We start from the raw sequence: 21,578 nt of genomic DNA, 5'->3' as shown, positions 1-21,578 counted from the left end.
AATGACAACTGATATTCATATGCATTTTGTTGTTGTTGTTGTTGTTGTATATAGTCTGCTGTATAGTTTCATTTCATTCAAAAATTTCATTAATTTACATTACAAGCTGTCAGAATTCCATCTTAATTTCTGGTCATATAAATATCAACAACTGCACCAAATTGCATACTTTTGCTCAGTATGGGCTTCTGAATAATAAGTATGTGTTTTTTCCTTCTCATGGATGAGTATGAGCTCCATATTCATATCATAATATATCGTCCATAAAAGCTAGATGTATACAATATGAAAAACTTTTTTATTAAGTAAAAGCTGACATGAAACTATTGCACCCCAACCCCTCCCCCTCCCCCCAACCCCATCAAAACATTTTTTTTTTCTTACATTTTTTTTTAATGTAAGAGTTTATTGAGCCATTAGATAAAACAATTATGATAACGTTAGGTCTTTTATGTCTTTTATAAGAAATTTACATGAGAAATAAAAATAGGCTCAAACTGTAAGTTTGGATAACTTGGTCTTTATTAGTAATCTCATGAGAAATGTTTGAGTTCATTTTGAGATCCCCGACTGTTTTGATTCTTTGGAAACAAAAATCTGAGTGTTGGGAAACCTGCTCTCGGTTTAATCTCATTGCCATCTAGGAGCAACAATTCAGATCCCATTAATGATTTTTCTTCATTGCTAACACCAAACAAAGCATGTGACAAAATCAAATATACAAGAGCACTAATCAATCATGTGTTTGATGCATTATTGAAGGTATGCCTCAATATCATGTTTCAATAGACCTGGTGAAGTTAATTAGTTTGTAGTAGATTCACTCTGTGGAGACTTACAGTATTAATTACATGAATTATTCACAATCTTTTGGATGGATGTGCTTTTAAGGTGTGTGCCTGTACTGAGGTTTATGTGACAGGAGTATGTTCTGTGATGTGGTTCCTTTCCAGTCCTCATGTGAGAGTCCTGAGATGTGAGGAGAATTCCAAGGAGGAAATCTGCGGATTTTCCCACATCGGCAGGCTGATCATGAATCCACTTACACATGCACAGAATTCTCAAAGTGTGTTGCTTTTTGTGGTTGTGCTTCTTGGAGATTATGAAAATATGTCTTTAGACAATTGATGACGGCCATGAATTTTAACATCAGTTCAAATGAAACCTGCTCAAAAATATAATGGACATCTTCTGATCTGATTATATCTCTCTGTCCAGTTTTTTTTTGTGGGAAATGGAGGCTGTGTGTGAAGACAGAGATCCAGGTTTGCGCGGGATTGTGGGAGCTGTGCGTGTTGATCGCAGGAACCGGTTCTGTGTTACCTCACCTAATATAAGGTAAGACTCAACATACCAGTGCTGAAAGAAAGATGAATGTATCAAGTCAAAAGTTTTTCAAAGCCACATGAAAATATAATTGATAGTAAAATGAAGAAAATATAATACAGGTTATATTATGTTTCTCAGACCTGCTACTACCACCTTACCAGGTCTTCTTTCTTCTCTTGTAGATTCACATTCTTACTGACAGAGGAAGACAAACCTGAAACGCCCGAGGTAAAACACTCTGAGAGTTCCATCTAAAACAGCACATCATCAATGCATATCTTAACTTTAAATGTCATAAAGCTATTATTTTAATTTCCTTCAAATGTAATCTTTATCTCTTCAAGCATACACTCAGCTAAAGATGACAATTCATTTACTCCCCCTCATGTCATTCAAAACCTGTATCACACGAAAGGTAGATTTTCTTATGATGATAAGTGAATGAGTACTAGGGCTGTCAAAGATTAAACTGACAAAAAGAAACACTAAAAATGTCATTACACTAGTCCATATGACTAATGGGTTATATTGCATTTCGTCTGATGTCAAATACTTTATACTTTTAACAAATGCATTATAAAAAGAACTGTGAGTAACGCTCTGTACATCCTTCCTCAGCACAAACAATCTTTGGTGTGACGTAAACTTCAACCTGTTCTCAATAATGATTCCTAAATACTTCCTTCCTTCTATTCCACATCCACCTGTGTGATATTAATGACCACCTGTTGAGGTGCAAGTGTTTTCTTACTAATATTGGTGATCATCTCTTTTTTAGTTTTTGATACTTTCAGATCTGATTTCATCCTATTACGCCACAAAATAAAATCATACAAAACCGAACCATATTCCTGGTCTGAATATGAAAGCAAGGACAGAAGCACAGTATAATTAGCAAATTTTACCAAATAACTGTTGTCCTGCAAACTCTGGCTTTCATTTGAGTAGAATAATAAAAGAATAGGAGTAAGGACACAATCTTGTGGTGAACCTATAGAAATGTTTATTGTGTCCGATAAGACCTCATTTCCATACTGTGCTCTCTTCTTCATATTCTGTATACTTTGTAATTAAATCCTTCGTAAACAGCAATGTACTCAGAAGAAAGCAAGATTATATTAAGATCAGATGAACCAAGAGGAGGTAGTGACAGAGACCTGTAAGCTCCTGAAATCAGGACATAACATCTATCCAAAACTTTCTCAGCGCATGTAACATATTGATAATAGCCCTTTAGATATTTATCCATAATAAAATGGTTAAAAACACCTAATTTAGGTGCACCTGGAGATATATAATCCTGTTTATCCAGGGCATCTGACTTCAAAATCTGAATTACTATTGCTGTATTACACCAACTTTCCTTAATATAAACACACACCTCTTCCGCATTCTTTCCCTGTTGTATCTCTGTCTCTGTCCAGACATTTACATTTATTCATTTAGCTGACGCTTTTATCCAAAGCGACTTACAATTGCTATATATGTCAGAGGTCGCACGCCTCCGGGTTAAGTGTCTCGCTCAGGGACACATTGGTGTCTCACAGTGGATTCGAACCTGGGTCTCTCACACCAAAGGCATGTGTCTTATCCACTGTTCCAACGCCACCCCTCAGTCCCCAAACAGATCCATAAAGTGCTATCTGAATCATCCAACCATGTTTCAGTGCATGGCATCATATGCCTGCTTCTGTATTCATGCATGGAACTCACATTGGCTTGTAATTCATCCAATTTATGGCAAAGCGAGTGTACATTCCCTAAAAGTATTCCAGGCAGTAAATCTTTGAGCCCTCTTTAGTCTATGTCGAGCTCCACCTCGATTCCCATGTTTCTTCCTTACTTTCCTTTTCGGAACAGAAGGCCAAATTACTTCTTCAGAAATATTCCATGCGGCATCGACAGGACCGGCATGTGAATGCAAGCCCAACAGCAACTCCCTTAATTTATCAGTGAATAATGACTTAAATATCATGTCACCAGAATACATGGAACGCACACAAGTCATATGAAGTACTTTAATGATACTTGTGTTGTTTTTGTGGCCCTTCTACAGTTTAAAGTTCTCATTCATCGTGATGTTTGAGAAAAATGACAAGTATATTTTTTTCAGTTCCCTCCATTTATGTGTTGAAATCTAGGTTGTTTTGTCAGTTTTAAATGTTTTTATTTTTACATGCTAAGTGACAATGAACAGTACTATATTAAGAATGCATAAATGTTTATTTATTTTGAAGACACATTCAAAACGATTCATAAAGTTTCAGTCATAAAGAATATGGTCAGCTGCCAATATTGAAAGATGTGGTGATGGCGGAAACATATTTCAGTGCAGGTTACAAATACACCCCCATCTAAACCTTATCACCTCTTTTATGAATTCCTTGTACCACAATCATATGCAGAGGTACAACGATTAATTTATATAATGGCTCATAGGTTGTGGGCATCTGTCAGTGCTTTTAGTCCAGTGAATGGTCCATGAGTGTTGTTCCTGTTGTCCTCACAGAGAAACATCTAGGCCGCCCACTCTCCTGTGATGTCATTCTGAGTTTACATGACAAATGGCAAGGAACACCATCAGGTCACCACTGACGCCACAGACAAAATCAAACCCTGAATGCGCACACACACACACACACACACACACACACACACACACACACACACACACACACAGTCAGACATTAGTCAGGTTTCATATAAATCACATTGTATAAGAGGCACAACTCATATTCTCCACTTAGCAATACAGTTTTTTACAGTCACTTTGCTACTATTTTCAGAACCTTGATGTCATTTTTCACAACTCTAGACACAAAACTCAAAACGGTTATCACTTGTAACACAGGCTGTCTAATGTTCAAAACACTGCCTTGCGCATTCACATCTTTAAAGAAATCTTGCACTCGCACAATCATTGGTTCAAAACACAACTTTACTGTGAAATACTATTGAAACATAACTATAGATCACCCACACACAAGCAACCGATAGTTTCACTGTGTCATTGTTCGTACAATCATTAAATATTGTAGAACAAAATAGGTGATACAGGTTTCATTATGGTACTACATGTACAGTAAATACATCTCTGTAAAAGTACTGCAGTAGTAGAGAGAATACTACAGACACAGTGGAATCATTGAACAAAGTTTGTAATATATTGATGCAAAACACTACAGTACTGTACAATTACAACATAGGTTTATTTGAAACAAAGCTAAAATAATTAGCTATGAAATTGAAACCCACCACACCATCTTCTGATATAGCCGCACACATGGTAATGTTAGCCGCACGTTGTCCAGGTACTTGGATGGTTTCCCGCTGGCCAATGAAATTCCGACCTCTCCTCCTTGTCTTGACCAGATTAAAACCTGCCTCATCCAAATATATGAATTTGTGATGGTCATCATCTGCATCCAGCTCCATCACCCTCTAAAAGTACATTTTAGAAAGAGATTTAGAGATTACTGTACAATGTAGAGTTTTTGGGAATGTTTTTACAACAGCCATCTTGAAACTGAACTTACCTGAACATACTCAGTCCTCATTTGCTTCACTCTGTCTGCATTTCTTTCGAAAGGCACACGGTATAGTTGTTTTATAGATACCTGGTGCCTTTTCAGTATGCGTGCAATAGTCGGCAAACTTATGGATCCCACATTGTTGAACATGTCTTCATTGTTCAAGATATGCTGTCGAATTTCTGTAAGGCGAATATCATTTCTGGCCCGAACCAAATCAACCACAGCCTGCTCTTGTTGGTAAGTTAGAATTCTGCCTCTGCCTCCACTATTTGGCCTGGTCACAAAACTACTGTCAATACTGTAAATAGTCTGAAAAGGTGGTACAGTATTTGGGGCCATAGACACAATGTCTGATGAAGCATTATGATAAAATATTAGGCTACATCCATGGATATTGTAGTCTAATTGGTTCATGCTCCGCGCTAATTGGTGACAATGAATCTCGTTATCTTGAAACGTTCATGATTTACAGTAAACATGTAAGATTGTTTGTGTGTTTCCATACTAAGAGTAATGCAACAGTTACTTATCATTTTGAGCAGTTGTATCAATTGATAGTTAGATCATTGTAAGGAAATGAATAGACACTCATTTGAAATGTAATGTGTGAATTGCCTTTTGAAATAGTTGCACTTTGATGTTAAGTTGTGTCATATTGAACAGGTGATTTTTGTTGAATGAACAAATGATCTAAGTTTTATGTGTATTGTATCCAAGCAATTGAGAAAAGGGTTAGAGTTTTGAAAAATTTGCATTTTGATCATTGGTTGTGAGTTTTGTGTCTAGAGTTGTGAAAAATGACATCAAGGTTCTGAAAATAGTAACAAAGTGATTGTAAAAAACTGTAATATATGTTTCAATGTGAATACAACATTTAATAATGATATCCTATTAAATTGTCAGAAATCTTTTGAATATTTACACTATCCATAATCCTGAAGAGAGATCCACCAATCACAGAATCGCTGCACAGAAACTTTAACATGTGAGGGAATTATAAAATTGTAAGTAATAATTGAGATTAAATTGCCATAAAAAAATAAAAATAAAAAAAAAATCAGAATTTGATGTGCTTATTGTAGTCTGCACAGTTCGGCAAAAAAAAAAAAAATTGTATTTATCAATATAGCTATAAAATGATATTGATAATTATAGTAAATATACACATAAATAATTGTATTAAATTATTTATATTATTTATTATTAAATAAAAATAGATTAGATAACAAAATAATAAATATTTATATTGTAACTATAAATTCAAATAAATAAAATATTTAAAAATAATAATTGTGTGTATATATATATATATACAGTACAGAGTACTGTACAGACCAAAAGTTTGGAAACATTACTATTTTTAATGTTTTTAAAAGAAGTTTCTTCTGCTCATCAAGCCTGCATTTATTTGATCAAAAATACAGAAAAAAATGTAATATTGTGATATAATATTACAATTTAAAATAATTGTTTTTAAATGTATTATACTTTAAATTATCATTTATTTCTGTGATGCAAAGCTGAATTTTTAGGATCATTATCACATGATCCTTTAGAAATCATTCTAATATGATGATTCATTATCAAAGTTGGGAACAGTTCTGCTGCTTAATATTTTTTCAGAACATGTGATACTTTTTTAGGATACTTTGATGAATAAAAAGTAACTAAAAAAAAGAAGCTATGTTTTTAAAATATAAATATTTTGTAATAACAATATACACTACTGGTCAGTAATTTTAAATTTTTTCTTCCTTTTTAAAAAAAAATAAAATCAATACTTTTATTCAGCAAGGATGTGTTAAATTGATAAAAAGTAATAGTAAATTTTTTTTTTTTTAATAAATGCAGTTCTTTATAACCTTTTATTCATCAAATATATTAGACAGCAGAACTGTTTCCAACACTCATAATAAATCAGAATATTAGAATGATTTCTAAATGATCATGTGATAGACTGGATGTTACATGTGACACTGAAGGCTGGAGTAATGATGCTGAAAATTCAGCTTTGCATCACAGGAATAAATTATTTTATTTAAAGTATATTCAAATAGGAAACTATTATTTTAAGTTGTAATAATATTTCACAATATTTCAGTTTTTTCTGTATTTTTGATCAAATAAATGCAGGCTAGATGAGCAGAAGAAACTTCTTTCAAAAACATTAAAAATAGTAATGTTTCCAAACTTTTGGTCTGTACTGTATATATATATATATATATATATATATATATATATATATATATATATATATATATATATATATAATTTTATATTACAACTGCAAAATCACAATACTAATATTGAGCACATTTTGAGGTACATTTTCCATTGATTTTCCAATGCTCTACTCATCTGATACAATAATGTATATATTAAATTGTCTTCAGGTTTCTTTATTCATATAAATCATTAGTTTTGATTAATTTAATTAACAACTACATTACGTAATTTGATTAAAAATAGGACTTTAAACAGTTGCCACCATTATGTTGTCAACATACTGTACACTCTTTGTCAGATTTTCCAGTATTTTCTGAAATTAGAGTTATAAATGTTTTGCTATTATTAAAGGCTTTTTTTTTTATTAAACTCTTTATTGTTGAATTTTTAATTTCTATGGAAAAAAGGAATGAGAAAAAATTCTAAGGACACTGAAAAAATTGCTGCTTGTTGGGCTGTATTAGGATGCTCAGGTAAAACATCAGATTACGTCAGTGATGTCCATTTAGATTTCTGATAGCAGTGCAGCGACATTGTTCTTTTGATTAAGATATTTTTATTGGTCAGTGCGTGATATCAGCATGCTTGATCTTTACATAAGTCCTTCTTTCTCAAACACACACACCAACACTGTCAGTTTGAGCGTCAGTGGTGCTTAAGGGGGCGTTACCCTTTCCACACAACCACGCAATCTATTCCCCCCGGAAAAGAGGGCATGAGCAGGGAAAAGATAGATGGAGGAGAGGAAAGGGGAGGGCAAGAGAGAGGAATGACTCATCCTCTGTGAGAGGAGCAGTGCATCGATGTCTCAACCCACAGACTTGCATTTACAGTGAGCACACGATACTGACAGATGAACTGTGAGATGAGGAAAGATGAGAGCTGAAAGATGGGAGGGCTCAGGGCAAATATGCCCCAGATATTTAAAATGTGAGGATTAAAATCTATTTCATAGTATCTAATCATGGATTTTGACCACACTTCTATATTAAAAATAATGGTTCCGAAAGGTGTTTTTGCAGCGATGGAATAGAAAAAAAAAATTTGGGTTCCCCCATGAACCTTTCAGTGAACGGTGAACCATTTTCCCCTACACTCTTATTATTATTATTATTAGTAGTAGTAGTAGTAGAAGTAGAAGTAGCAGTAGTATTAGTATTCATTTTATTCCATAGAAATAAAGATTTTTCGCTGGTATCTGTGGTTCCATGAAGTGACTTTAACAGTCATGGAATCTTAAAAACTGTTCATTAAAGGGTTCTTTACAAAACCCAAATTGGATCTTCTAATGAACCTTTATTTATTTAACCTTTATTTTTAAGAGTATTAATGGGCACGGTGTTTATACATTAGAAGCTAAATCTGTCCTCAAAAAGATAAAAATGCCCTTGCATATCAATACCTTTGACAAACACAGACAGCCCATTTCAGTATACATGTGTAGATGCATCCGTAACATCATGGAGCTGCATGACTCTGCTGCTTGCAGCTGCGTTTTCTATTTTATGAATGGATGCTGGGAGGGGCCATGATTTCAATACTTTCACTGAGAACCCCCCCCCCCCCCCCCCACCAACACACACACCTCCAGATGCGGGAAGAACCCCCCCCCCCCCCTCGCCTCCCTCCTCCACGTATCCCACGCATCCGTCTGTATGCACTCGCCGCCCCTCTCCCTCCAACCACACCTGTTCTCCTATCAGAGGAACCAGCTTCAGCCAGTCTGCTAAGGGGCTTGCTGACGCCAGAAGACCCCCCTTCTTTTCTCTCTCTCTCTCTCCCTCTCGTGCTCCTTCTTCGCTACTAAAAGAGTGGCATGAATAATCCATGCCAGATAAAGAACTGCAGCAGAGAGGGACGTGATTACAAGCCTCACTCGTGCACGTACACACACCCTCGGACACACACCCGCGTGTATCGTGAGCAAGGCTAATGGAGGCAGAACAGAGGGGCGTGTGAGACTGCAGTGGCATCCTTCTTCTCCACTCGACGCGTGCAGAACGACCTTCCTCTTACGCTCCGTAAGCTGAAGCTGGCATGTTCTGCTTCTGCCTGCAGGGCTCTTTGCTGAAGCTCCAGGCTCTGGAGGGAGACACCAGCCCTTCTTCAGACACATCTCCTGAAGACAGTCCACCTAGCCTGGGATTCAAAGATGAAATCCCGATTCCTTCATGCAATGGTGTTGGGGAAGAGCGCAGCACACCAGGTAAGAGAACCAGCAGTGCTTTATGGGCAGCATGTGAGTGCCTGATGGTCAAACTGAATGGTGGGCTGCTACGTTGTATGGATGAATGAATGAATGAATGTGGTCTGTTGATATGAAAAACCACTGACCGAGTAATACGACTGATGGGAGGGATGGGTTTATTTGTTTATGGGTTTTGTAAAGAAGATGGCTCTTGTTTTTTGGGCACATGTGCGTCAATTGGCCGAGCCGCTTCACACTGGCATCTATTAATAACGCAGGCACTGAGATCGCAGGCACCTCCTCACAGCACGACTTCAACTCACAAGCACACGTATCCATCCCACAGTTTGGCGAGATTCTTTATGCACTACCTCTTACATACATCTTTTCACTACATACTTTTTTTCTCTGCCCTAAAGTCTAAAAGAATAATGCTGGAGCTTTTCTCTCTCTCTCTTTTTTTAGAGCTAACTTCACTCTTCTGGTAATCAGCTGGTGATTTTTAGCAGCTGTATGAAGTCAGTTCTCAGGTTCACACAGGTGTCCTTGCAGAGTACCCTCACACGTTCAAGTGATTTTTACAACCATACAGTAATGTTCTTATTAAGTATGCAATGTCATCTAATAAAGTGACATTTATTTACTACTGTTCAAAAGAGGTTTTTGAACGTTTTAGAAAGAAGTTACTTATGCTTATCTAGACTGCATTAATTTAATAAAAAATACAGTAAAACAGTAATATTGTGAAATATTATTACAATTTAAAATAACTGTTTTATATTTGAGTATATTTCAAAATGTTATTTATTACTGTGATGCAAAACTAAATTTACAGCATCAATAGTTCAGTCTTCAGTTTTTGCCGAAACAATTTTCTGTATGCCTCAGTGTTTGCATTGTCTTCAGTGGGTCAGAGAGTGACTCAGGTGTGTTTGTGTGTGTGTGTGTGTGTATGTGTGTGTGTGTGTGTGAAGCTGAGCATTTTGTCATTTGTTCACGCTGTTCATTTCCGCTGTCTCTTTGCATCTTTGCTTTCATTTGTGTCTGCTATTGTTCTTTTTTGAAAAGTGTGGCATGATGAAGTTCGCTTGAGTCAGTTTGAACGTTGAATTTGCTTTATTAATCATGCACCAAAACTTTATTGTTTTAAGTCATTGAAATGTCATATCCCCAAAATGTTATTAAATGATCTCATATTTTTCTCTTTTTATAAAGTTAGTTTATCTTATATACTAGGGTTGATAATTATGTCATTGGCATTTTATACATTATTGGTGGTGTTTGCTTAGACAAGCTTCACTATTACTGTTGTAGTGTTGTAGTGTTAGTGAAGTGAACAATCCCCTAATGGTAAGTTTTAAACTTTCATGCTATGAAATGATACCTCAAATCATGCATCTTGTTGAGGACAGATGTACTATTACATTTCTAACCAATCAGATTTATAATTTTCTCATTGTAGACAACTACTGTAAAAAGAGGTTGAAAGTCATATACAGTAGAGCAGTGGTTTTCAACCTGTGGTCCGGTGGTATTGCAGGTGGGCCGCCAATTATTTTCTGTTAATTTCCAGTCCATTCTAGGGCTGTGCGATTAAAAGAAATCGTCATAAAATCACGATTTGAGCGTGCGCGATTTCTAAATCGCTTTATAGCACGATTTTCCACGGCCCTGACCTCCCGTAGTATGCTATCCGATCCAATCAGAATGCATTGCGCCTAGCGCGAGAACAGAAGAGACTGGGCATATGCATAACTCCAGGTTCACACTCTGTCTGTGATGCGCCTTTTTTCCGAGCCCATGTTAACGGATCAGATCGTTCACACTGCACGCGGTAAAAGGCTAGAAATAAAAACGTGCGAAAATATCGAACACATGAGCATAGAGAGAATTGTGAGCGCACAGGACGCAGTTTAAGTGAGAGGAGACACGTTTTAAGTGCGCACACTCTCTCCGCGCAGAGCAGCGTGTATCTGAGCAAGCACGTCTGGTTTTGTGATAGAGCAAAGGAAATATGCGTGTGAACGGAGAGATATGTGCTCGTGCATTATTTTAATGTGCTTTCGCGTTATATTTATGCGCTCTCGCTGCTGACCGCGTACACATACTGTATACACACTGCAAACACCTGAGGCACCGCTAAAGTTAATGAGCTCTATGAACAATGCATGGCAAAAAAAAAAAAAAAGTCCCTGTACACAGGATTTTTTTTTTGCCATAAGTCTATACATTTTTGTTACATCTTTACTATAGTAATAATTTTGACTTATGTCTGTTCTAGAGACGTTACAACTTTTTGATAAAGCTCTAATTGGTTTTCTTTTGGAAATATGTTTCAAATTAATCCTGAATGCATTTATGACTGTAAAAGCATATCGGTGTTTGTCACAATCGCAAAATTGATCAAAGAAATCGCAATAGTTTATTTTTTATTTTTTTGTCCATATCGCACAGCCATAGTTCATTCAATAAATACAGTTATTAACCCAACGATAGCGGGGTCAGTTAATTTTTTTGAAGTGGGCCGCGCAAACGTGTGTGGTTGTGTGGGCCGCGAGTTGAAAAAGGTTGGGAACCACTGCAGTAGAGCCTCAAGCTTTATCTAAAAAATCAGAATATCATAGGGTTTATGTGTCACTAATGTATCTGGTTATTATGGTCATTTTTAAGGAACAAACATTTCAGAGCACTAGAAACAGTTCATTGATATTGAATCAGCCTTAGGAATGGCTCACTGCCTTGGTAGTGTACTTACTAGTGAATTAGAGAGCTGACTGAAGCACACCCTAGAAACTTTATATGAATGCATTAACAACCCCTCAGGACAATTAAGCAACCACACAGCAACACCCTGGCAACAGCCCATAACACATACATAGCAACTGCATAGCAACACTGTAACAACCCATTCAGAACATCTTGGCAACTGCATAAAATTTAAACACCCTAGCAACCACCCACAACATCCCAGCAACTGCAAAGTGACATAAAAATAACATTAGCAACTGCATTTCAACTCCCTAGCACCCCAAAACACAGTTGAAATCACACAGAAACACAATAACAACCACTCAGAACATCTTAGCAACAAGTTATAAACTTCCTGGCAACCACCCACAACAACCTACAGTAGCAAATCTACAGCAACACATTCCACTCAGAAGACATTACTAAGCACAAAGCAATTCCCTAGCACACCTTTGAAACTGCATAGCAACACAATATCACTCAAAACTAATATGCACCTGCATAGCAACTCCTGAGCGACAGTCCATAGCATCTTAGAAACCACATATAAACTCTCTGGCAATCACTCACCAAATAACACAGTACATAAAAAATTTATTAAATCAATGCATTTAGCAGACACTTTTATCCAAAGCAACTTACTTTGTTCATGCTAACAGTTTATACATAACATGTGTTCCCTGAGAATCGAACCCACAACCTTGCACTGTTAATGCAATGCTCTACCAATTGAGCCACAGGAACAATTAAGCACACAATATCTCACACAATGCTCTGGAATCATGCTAGCAGGTTTTGCACAGCAAGCACCACTCACATTGTCTTCAGAGAATTTTACTTGTAGTCTAGTATTTGAAATGGGTCGGATTGGATATCAGGCAACTGTGAGAAGATCTTATGTCTTTTCCAGATGAAGTGCTTGGTTTGAATTATAATCTGAAGGTTAGCAACAGTAGGACACACTGCTTTCATCCCAGCGCAGGACTCTGATCTCTCTGTGTGTGTTCAGACTGTAGGCTGGCAGAGGGTGACTGTAGCAGTGATCTCCAGCAGAGCCCGGGGCCCAGTCGACTCATCCAGCACATCACGGACGACAACAGCCCCCTGCCCTCCCCACGCTGCTCCAGCCTCAGCCAGAGCCAACGCTTCAACACAGACCCTGAATCTGCCCCGTCTCCACCCTGCGCACAGCATCTCATCATGTACGAACACATGTATGTACAGTGCATTCAGGCTATCAATTTTAACCTATCATGTGTTCCCGGGGAATAGAACCCCCATCATTGCGCTTGATATGGCATTGCTCTACCAACTGAGCTACAGGAACACTACTAACACTACAGTACACTACACTACTAGGTTTACTACTAAACCTATTTTCAAAAAATATGGGGGCCAAAAAAAGTCCCCACAAGGTCAAGGATTTTAGATATTACCATCATTGTGGGGACATTTTCCCCCTAACATGCGCACACACACACACACACACACACACACACACACACACACACACACACACACACACACACACACACACACACACACACACACACACACACACACACACACACACACACACACAGCTCTTTTGGTTGGCCTGTTCAGTCAATATACCTCCTTTCTCCTTTCCTGGAGAGCAAGTCACAGAATCACCCAGCTGTAACTTGTAACACAGTGACCCACTTTTTTAACCTGATTTCCATTTCTCATTATTAACATGAGTTTCCTGCTGACTAATGCTGTAGTGATGAAAACAGACATCTGTGACAGCTTAAACTGTGTGTGTGTGTGTGTGTGTTTGTGATGGGAAATAGACAATGACTTTTCCAAAATTATTTCCCAGTGTTCCTCTTTTTTTATGTTTATGATGTTTTCCCCTGACTCACTAGGTCTGCACTAGTAGTTAGTAGTACTAATAGACCTATACTGTAGGGTAAATAAATATAGTAAAATAAAACGGAGAGGACAAACAGGATTGCATGGCTACTTAGAAAATTAATTTGAGTTTAACTGATTTTATGTAAAAAAAAAACAACAACCGCAGGATGACACAAATGATGTATATATATACATATATATATATATATGTGTGTGTGTGTGTGTGTGTGTATATATATATGAATGTGATTCAGCATTAATTATTTTAATTTGATCAAAAGTGACAGTATGTTTTTTTTTAAATAAAAAATTTAAATTAAATTTATGCATTTAGCAGACACTTTTATCCAAAGTGACTTACTGTGCATTCAGGCTATCAATTTTAACCTATCATGTGTTCCTGGGGAATCGAACCCCCAACCTTGCGCTTGAACCGTAGTCTACAAATACTTGTATTTGTATAGAATTCTCAAACATTGGTTCTCACAACAGAAAATCTGCATTACTATCAAACCTGCATTTTGGTTTTATTAATCAGATTAATGTAGCCTAGTCTATATGATCATTGTAGTTGTATGAGTGTGTTCATATGTGTGTTCTCTTCTATTTAGGGCTCGTGGAGCTGTTAGAACAGAGGTTTCTGGAGATGCCAAGGAAGCTTCTTCCATCCCACTCCTCACCAAACACATCCAAACACTCAAGAGGAAAATACGCAAGTTTGAGGAGCGCTTTGAGCAAGAAATGAAGTATAAGGTCAGAGTAATAAAAAAATGCTGGATATATATCATGGACAATTCGAGATTCAGTTCAACATTTAACCTTATTGTTTAGTGCACTCTACTGGAGAAGTATAGTACTACTGTGCTGTGTGATTTCGTTTCATGATATAGGAGAATGTGCTAATTATGATTCCAGATAAGAATTCATAGCTCCTGAATTGAGTTTGTGTCTGTTCTCACCAACAGCCTTCACATAATGATAAATCAGCCAACCCAGAGATGTTCAAGCTCATGAGTGAACTAGCCAGTTCTCGCAAACAACTCAAAGGTAAGATTAAAAAAAAAAAAAAAAACGTAAAGTGATTCATTGGCCTATTTTACTGTTTAAAACAATTTCATACGATTATTTGCTCCATGGCTCTCGGGACATTCTTATGCATTTTATTTAGTGTTTGTGAACCTATGTTCTGATTTTCCTTATCTTTAAAACAAAGTCAAGCATAAATACATAATCAGTAGATAAATTTTTTTCAGTCTTAGTTAAAAAAATCTCTCTCTCTCTCTCTATATATATATATAACGTTAATAATGTTTAATGTTATTTCTAAATATAAAAATAAAACATCACACACACACACACACACACACACACACACACACACACACACACATATATATATATATATATATATATATATATATATATATGTATATATATATATATATATATATACACTCACCTAAAGGATTATTAGGAACACCATACTAATAATGTGTTTGACCCCCTTTCGCCTTCAGAACTGCCTTAATTCTACGTGGCACTGATTCAACAAGGTGCTGAAAGCATTCTTTAGAAATGTTGGCCCATATTGATCGGATAGCATCTTGCAGTTGATGGAGATTTGTGGGATGCACATCCAGGGCAAGAAGCCCCCGTTCCACCACATCCCAAAGATGCTCTATTGGGTTGAGATCTTGTGACTGTGGGGGTCATTTTAGTACAGTGAACTCATTGTCATGTTCAAGAAGCCAATTTGAAATTATTCGAGCTTTGTGACATGGTGCATTATCCTGCTGGAAGTAGCCATCGGAGGATGGGTACATGGTGGTCATAAAGGGATGGACATGGTCAGAAACAATGCTCAGGTGGGCCGTGGCATTTCAACGATGCCCAATTCGCACTAAGGGTCCTAAAGTGTGCCAAGAAAACATCCCCCACACCATTACACCACCACCAGCCTGCACAGTGGTAACAAGGCATGACGGATCCATGTTCTCATTCTGTTTACGCCAAATTCTGTCTCTACCATCTGAATGTCTCAACAGAAATCGAGACTCATCAGACCAGGCAACATTTTTCCGGTCTTCAACTGTCCAATTTTGGTGAGCTCATGCAAATTGTAGCCTCTTTTTCCTATTTGTAGTGGAGATGAGTGGTACCCAGTGGGGTCTTCTGCTGTTGTAGCCCATACGCCTCAAGGTTGTGCCTGTTGTGGCTTCACAAATGCTTTGCTGCATACCTCGGTTGTAACGTGTGGTTATTTCAGTCAAAGTTGCTCTTCTATCAGCTTGAATCAGTCGGCCCATTCTCCTCTGACCTCTAGCATCAACAAGGCATTTTCGCCCACAGGACTGCTGCATACTGGATGTTTTTCCCTTTTCACACCATTCTTTGTAAACCCTAGAAATGGTTGTGCGTGAAAATCCCAGTAATTGAGCAGATTGTGAAATACTCAGACCGGCCCGTCTGGCACCAACAACCATGCCACATTCAAAATTGCCTAAATCACCTTTCTTTCCCATTCTGACATTCAGTTTGGAGTTCAGGAGATTGTCTTGACCAGGACCACACCCCTAAATGCATTGGAGCAACTGTCATGTGATTGGTTGATTAGATAATTGCATTAATGAGAAATTGAACAGGTGTTCCTTATAATCCTTTAGGTGAGTGTATATATATATATATATATATATATATAAAATCATATATTATATTCATATAATCATATATTATATCATATATTATATATTATATATAAACATGATAATATGTATGTTCATTTTTATCTGAAAACAGTGCAGACATTTTGTGGTGCTGTCTGTCAAAATTAATGTTTTGAGGAAGTTTTGATGGTTGTGTTACTATTTAAGCAGCATTTAATGTAGAAAAATATATTTAATCAATAGTGAAACTTAAAGTAACATTATTACTCCAAATTCTGAAACAAATGTTGGACTGGTGAAATTCCTCTACTGTGTGACCGTTGAATTGCTTTGAATGCAATAAATTCCACTTCCTGTCTTTCTCTCCATTTATTATAATACAGTTCACTTCAGAATCAAACTAATGAACTTGTTCATCCGTTTCCCCAGATTTGAAACTTAGACTGTCATTTGAGGAATCCCGAAAACGTGAGAACAACCATTCCACAGATATTTGCAGGTTCAGTGCCGGCCAGCAGGAGGCGCCAGAGCAGCAGCACAAGCCCGCTCTGGAGGAGACGGTGGACACAGTCCTGAAACGACTGCGGGAGAAACGCCAGGTCCTCGGCCTCCCAGACAACATGAAGGTGAGGCCATCTGCGGATTGCATTCTGTTCGGGTGGCTGGGGATTTGATTGTGTGCTTGTGCGGCCAGGGTTCGCGGTGATTAACTCAACACGCGCTCTTGTGTCCACAGGAGATGACCCAAAGACAGATGGCTCTAGAGAAGATCACTCTGCAAAAATGTCTGCTGTATTTTGAGAGCTTACATGGCCGCCCTGTAAGAGGTTTTTCACATTTAAACACAGAAACGTTCTAGTTAATTAGATACGGATTAGGATTAAAGCATTAATATTTGAACAAATGTTTATTTGAATGTGATATTAACCCCATAGGGCACCAAACAAGAAAAAAACTTGGTGAAACCTCTCTATGATAGATACCAGATGGTGAAACATCTCTTGTGTGCGACTCCCACTATTACAACTATAGTAAGTGTTATTGTATATACAGTACAAATACACAAAATACACAATTTATTCCTGTGATGCAAAGCTGAATTTTCAGCATCATTACTTCAGTCTTCTGTGACAGAAATCATTCTAATATGTTGATTTACTGCTTAGGAAACATCTCTTATTATCATCATTTAGTTTTTACTGCTCGTTGGTTTTGTGGAAACTGACACACTAATATTATGGTAAATAAGGACGCATTAAATGTATCAGAAGTAACAGTAAAGACATTTATAATGTTACAAAACATTTCTATTTCAAATAAATGCTGTTCACCGAACTGTCCATTCATTGAACAATCCCGAAGAATAAATATATCATGATTTCCATAATTTTTTTTTACAACACTGATAATGATAAGAACCATTATTAATGATTGAGAACCAATAATAATTAGGCAGCAAATCAGCATATTAAAATGAATTCTGAAGGATCATGTGACATTGAAGACTGGAGTCATGGCAAAAACAGAATACCAGTTTTACAGTACATTTATCATTATTGTTTTAGAGTAAGATTCTATATGTTTGTTTTGAATGGCTCACAGGAAGAAGAAGAAGGCTCAGATGATGACTCCGTTCGGTACACCCCCCCACCCATGTACCTCACTGATAAAAGCGGCTGTGGGGAGGAGGAGGGAGACAGCGACCCGGCCTTTGTGTCTCCGCTGGATGAGATCAAGACAGTGAGACAATCGGTCATAACCATGTCCAACCTCCACGAGGCCTCCAGGTACTCAAAGCTTAGTCACTGAGGAACATCACATGCAATTCAAAAAATAAAAAGGTTACACTTTAGTTTAGGGGCCAGTCCTCACCATTAAGTAAGTGCTTGGTATCATACATATTATTAGCATATTGGCTGTTAATTAGTACTTATAAAGCACATATTAGTGTCTTATTATGCTTGAGCGTATATTAGATCCCTTAATCCACCCCCATACCTAAACTTAACAACTACTATTAATAAGCTGCAAATCAGGAGTTTATTGAGGCAAGAGTCATAGTTAATAGTTAGTTAATAGTCAGAATCGATCCCCAAGCTGAATTGTGAATAATAATGATTGAGTATTTTTAAATTAATGACAGGTAATTGTTCCAAAGGTATGAAGAAACAAAAGGAGGATTTTAGCAGAATGTCTAATGCCCTGTTTTCCATCATTGGCTATTATGGAATATGATTAGTGTTCAATACTTCAAGTCATATTTTGTTTGAGGAATAGAGATTTAAGTCGTTATTCACAGTCATTTCAAATATGTTGCATAGGGACGTGACGTTTGAATTGATTGTGCAAAAGAGAGATTTGAGAACTAAAGCAAGGCATATTTGAATTTTTCTGTTTAGCACAAAGCTAAAGCCTTGGAATGTAAATGACAAGTCAAGTTATATATACCACTTTTATGATACTTTATAACAGCCCTATTTCCCATTTATTTTTGTTGCATGGTAGAGTAGGGTTGCCAGATGACTACATTTTTAAAATACATATTTTATAGTCACGGGTTAAAAATAAAATTTCAAACCAAACAGCACCTTTATGCATAAAACAATTTCCGCTTGAAAATTACTGTATAGTGGTTAAAAAATGTGCATCGCAATTTTTGTAAATAAAACATCTTACTTTAAGATTGAAAGCTTCCATAGACTTTTCTGTTGACTTTCCTAGAATCATTTTTGGAGAGACCTGGCAGTTACCATAGAAACATCCTCACATAGGCTCCCTTCCAGTACCTTTCTCTTACAAAAATCTCCTTACAGCATCTCATCTTCTAGCACAGTTTTATCATTGATAGAATAAAAATTTAATGTATGCATTTAGCAGACGCTTTTATCCAAAGCGACTTACATTGCACATTCACTAAATTACACATACATTCAAGCTAACAATTTTTTCCTAACATTTGTTTCCTGGGATGCAGACCCCCAATCTTGCTCTTGTTAACACAATGCTCTACCACTTGAGCTACAGGAACACTAAAAGGTTAAAATTCTTCACGAAAACAGCAGAATTGGCAACCCTGTGATAGAGACCTCTGGACATCCTGCAATATATATTCTGTTGTGTCAAAAATAAAACCTTACTGATTTGCGATGACATGGGTGTGCAAATGTTTCCTAGTGATAAATTGTAGGGTGAGATATTCCTTTTTAGAAACTGTATTTTGCAAACTGTCTAATTGCAGGTCTGAGTTGCTGGAGTGTTTGCGTGAGACTCGAGCCGAGAAGAAGAGACGACGTAAAGCCATCAGAGAGTTTGAAGAGCAGTTCTTCAGACAGATGGGAAGGTAAAACACAGATGCATTACATTAACATATTTTAATGGTATTTTGTTACTTCTGTCTTTTTGAACATGGACAGGAAGGAAAAAGGAAAATAACGATAAAAATAGTTAACAATTAGCACATCGAATCAATGATATACAAAGTAATACCACAAGGAGAAAAAAAACAGTGTTTCTATACACAATATATGGATTTAGTTTTTTTAAATAAAATACATTTCCACTTATCTGCTATCCACTGATGTACAAAACTGCTTCAGTAAGGCAACTCAAGGGTTAAATGTGTGTTTTAATGGTAGTGGAGTCATCCGTTTCATGAGTTATCTGTTTTTTTCTTTCCCTTTCCACCAAAATAATGAAGATCCACTCAAAAAGATGACCGAATCCCCATGGCTGAGGTGTACCAGGAGTACAAGAGTCTCAAAGCCAAATTACGCTTACTGGAAGTATTGCTCAGCAAACAGGAAACCACTTAGAGTATCTGAGAATTCTTTCTTCCTTTTAGTATCGAACCCAATGTTTGGACCAAATTGTGTTTTTACATTTGACATAATTGTGCCATTATGATGCTAAATGCACTTTAATATCATTTCTGACCACATTGGAAGTCCTAGACTCAATGGGTTGGGCCGAACCGATCAAAGCCTTTCGGTGGCTACTATCTCATAAACGCAAACATGTGCGATCTCTGTGTTGTGTACAGAGCAAGACAGATCAATACAAACCTCATTCAGATGTCAAAGGGCAAAGGGAAATATAGAGTATTCATCTATGTTTATGGAATATGGCACTTTATTTTTGAAGGGATTTTTTTTTTTTAACCAAAGTCGAATCATATGCACTTTTCACGTTTTCTTGCTCTTGTTTGAAGCTAGTTTATGATTCTAATTAGGAACATGGTGACATTATGCACACTAATGAGGATCCGTGATTCTCTGGGGCTAGACATGATCTCTAGCCTGTCAAATAATGCAAAGCTCTAGATAGAAAACAACGCAGAGCACTTAAAATAAGGGTTTTATGCAAATTTCAGTGAGTTCACTAACATATGATCACAGCAGCAACCATGTTTATTTCTCATATATTTGTCTCTCACATGAAAAAGGGAGCACAAAATGAGACATACTTCCCAGAATTTAAAAGTATTTTTAAAGATCTATTTTGTTCAAAAACGTGTTAAAGTATGGTACGTGGCTATCACAGAGCACAGTTTTCCTCCTATACAAATTAAACATTAAACCAGTGGTTAATATGAATACTGTCCAATAACGTCGTACACTAAAAACAATACTGAAGCCCAAAGCAGGAGATATGTTCATGAGAAGCGGATGTGCACTTTAAGTGCAATTCTGCTCAAGTAGCTACTCTCTGGAAACGAAACACTCAATATCTTTCCTTTCCGACGGATCTACTGCAATGAACTATTACAATCTTTGTGTAGTGTCTTTGCATGCCAACCAGCGTAAACTGTTGAATTGTGCAACAATCAGGTGTGGTTATTCTGTCATGTTATCGTCGCCCCAGAATTTATTTGCTGTACACATCCACAATGACAAATGTAGCTTTTGAATGTTAGCTATTGTGCACGTAATTCTACATTGGTTTATACAGTAACATGTGTATATATATATATATATATAATTATATATATATATATATATATATATATATATATAT

General features: G+C 36.8%; 1 protein-coding gene across 2 annotated transcripts; it reads left to right on the top strand.

Moving 5' to 3' along the window:
• The first annotated feature begins 895 nt into the window (after positions 1-895).
• LOC132121267 (protein FAM13C-like) lies at positions 896-21,509 on the top strand. Of its 2 annotated transcripts, XM_059530496.1 has the most exons (12): positions 896-1,338; positions 1,512-1,557; positions 9,147-9,294; positions 13,034-13,226; positions 14,514-14,655; positions 14,868-14,949; positions 16,995-17,191; positions 17,302-17,385; positions 17,501-17,596; positions 18,168-18,352; positions 19,804-19,905; positions 20,263-21,509. In XM_059530496.1, exons 1-12 carry the CDS (start codon positions 1,235-1,237, stop codon positions 20,375-20,377), a joined length of 1,494 nt encoding a protein of 497 aa, XP_059386479.1. In that variant the 5' UTR covers positions 896-1,234; the 3' UTR covers positions 20,378-21,509. The 2 variants fall into 2 exon arrangements, with proteins under 2 accessions (XP_059386479.1, XP_059386481.1); XM_059530498.1 differs by lacking the exons at positions 896-1,338; positions 1,512-1,557 and having other exon boundaries at positions 8,825-9,294.
• The last annotated feature ends 69 nt before the right edge of the window (positions 21,510-21,578 follow it).

The sequence above is a fragment of the Carassius carassius genome, chromosome 39 (assembly GCF_963082965.1).
Source record: "Carassius carassius chromosome 39, fCarCar2.1, whole genome shotgun sequence".
NCBI classification, from domain to species: domain Eukaryota; kingdom Metazoa; phylum Chordata; class Actinopteri; order Cypriniformes; family Cyprinidae; genus Carassius; species Carassius carassius.
The sequence above is the reverse complement of the archived record's forward strand: the minus strand, read 5'-3'. Positions and strand labels throughout refer to the sequence as shown.

Coding starts and splice junctions, on each gene's coding strand:
- LOC132121267 (XM_059530496.1), top strand. CDS start 1,235: ATGGAGGCTGTGTGTGAAGACAGAGATCCAGGTTTGCGCGGGATTGTG. Junction 1,339..1,511: donor GTTACCTCACCTAATATAAG/GTAAGACTCAAC, acceptor CTTCTCTTGTAG/ATTCACATTCTTACTGACAG. Junction 14,656..14,867: donor AGCAAGAAATGAAGTATAAG/GTCAGAGTAATA, acceptor TCTCACCAACAG/CCTTCACATAATGATAAATC.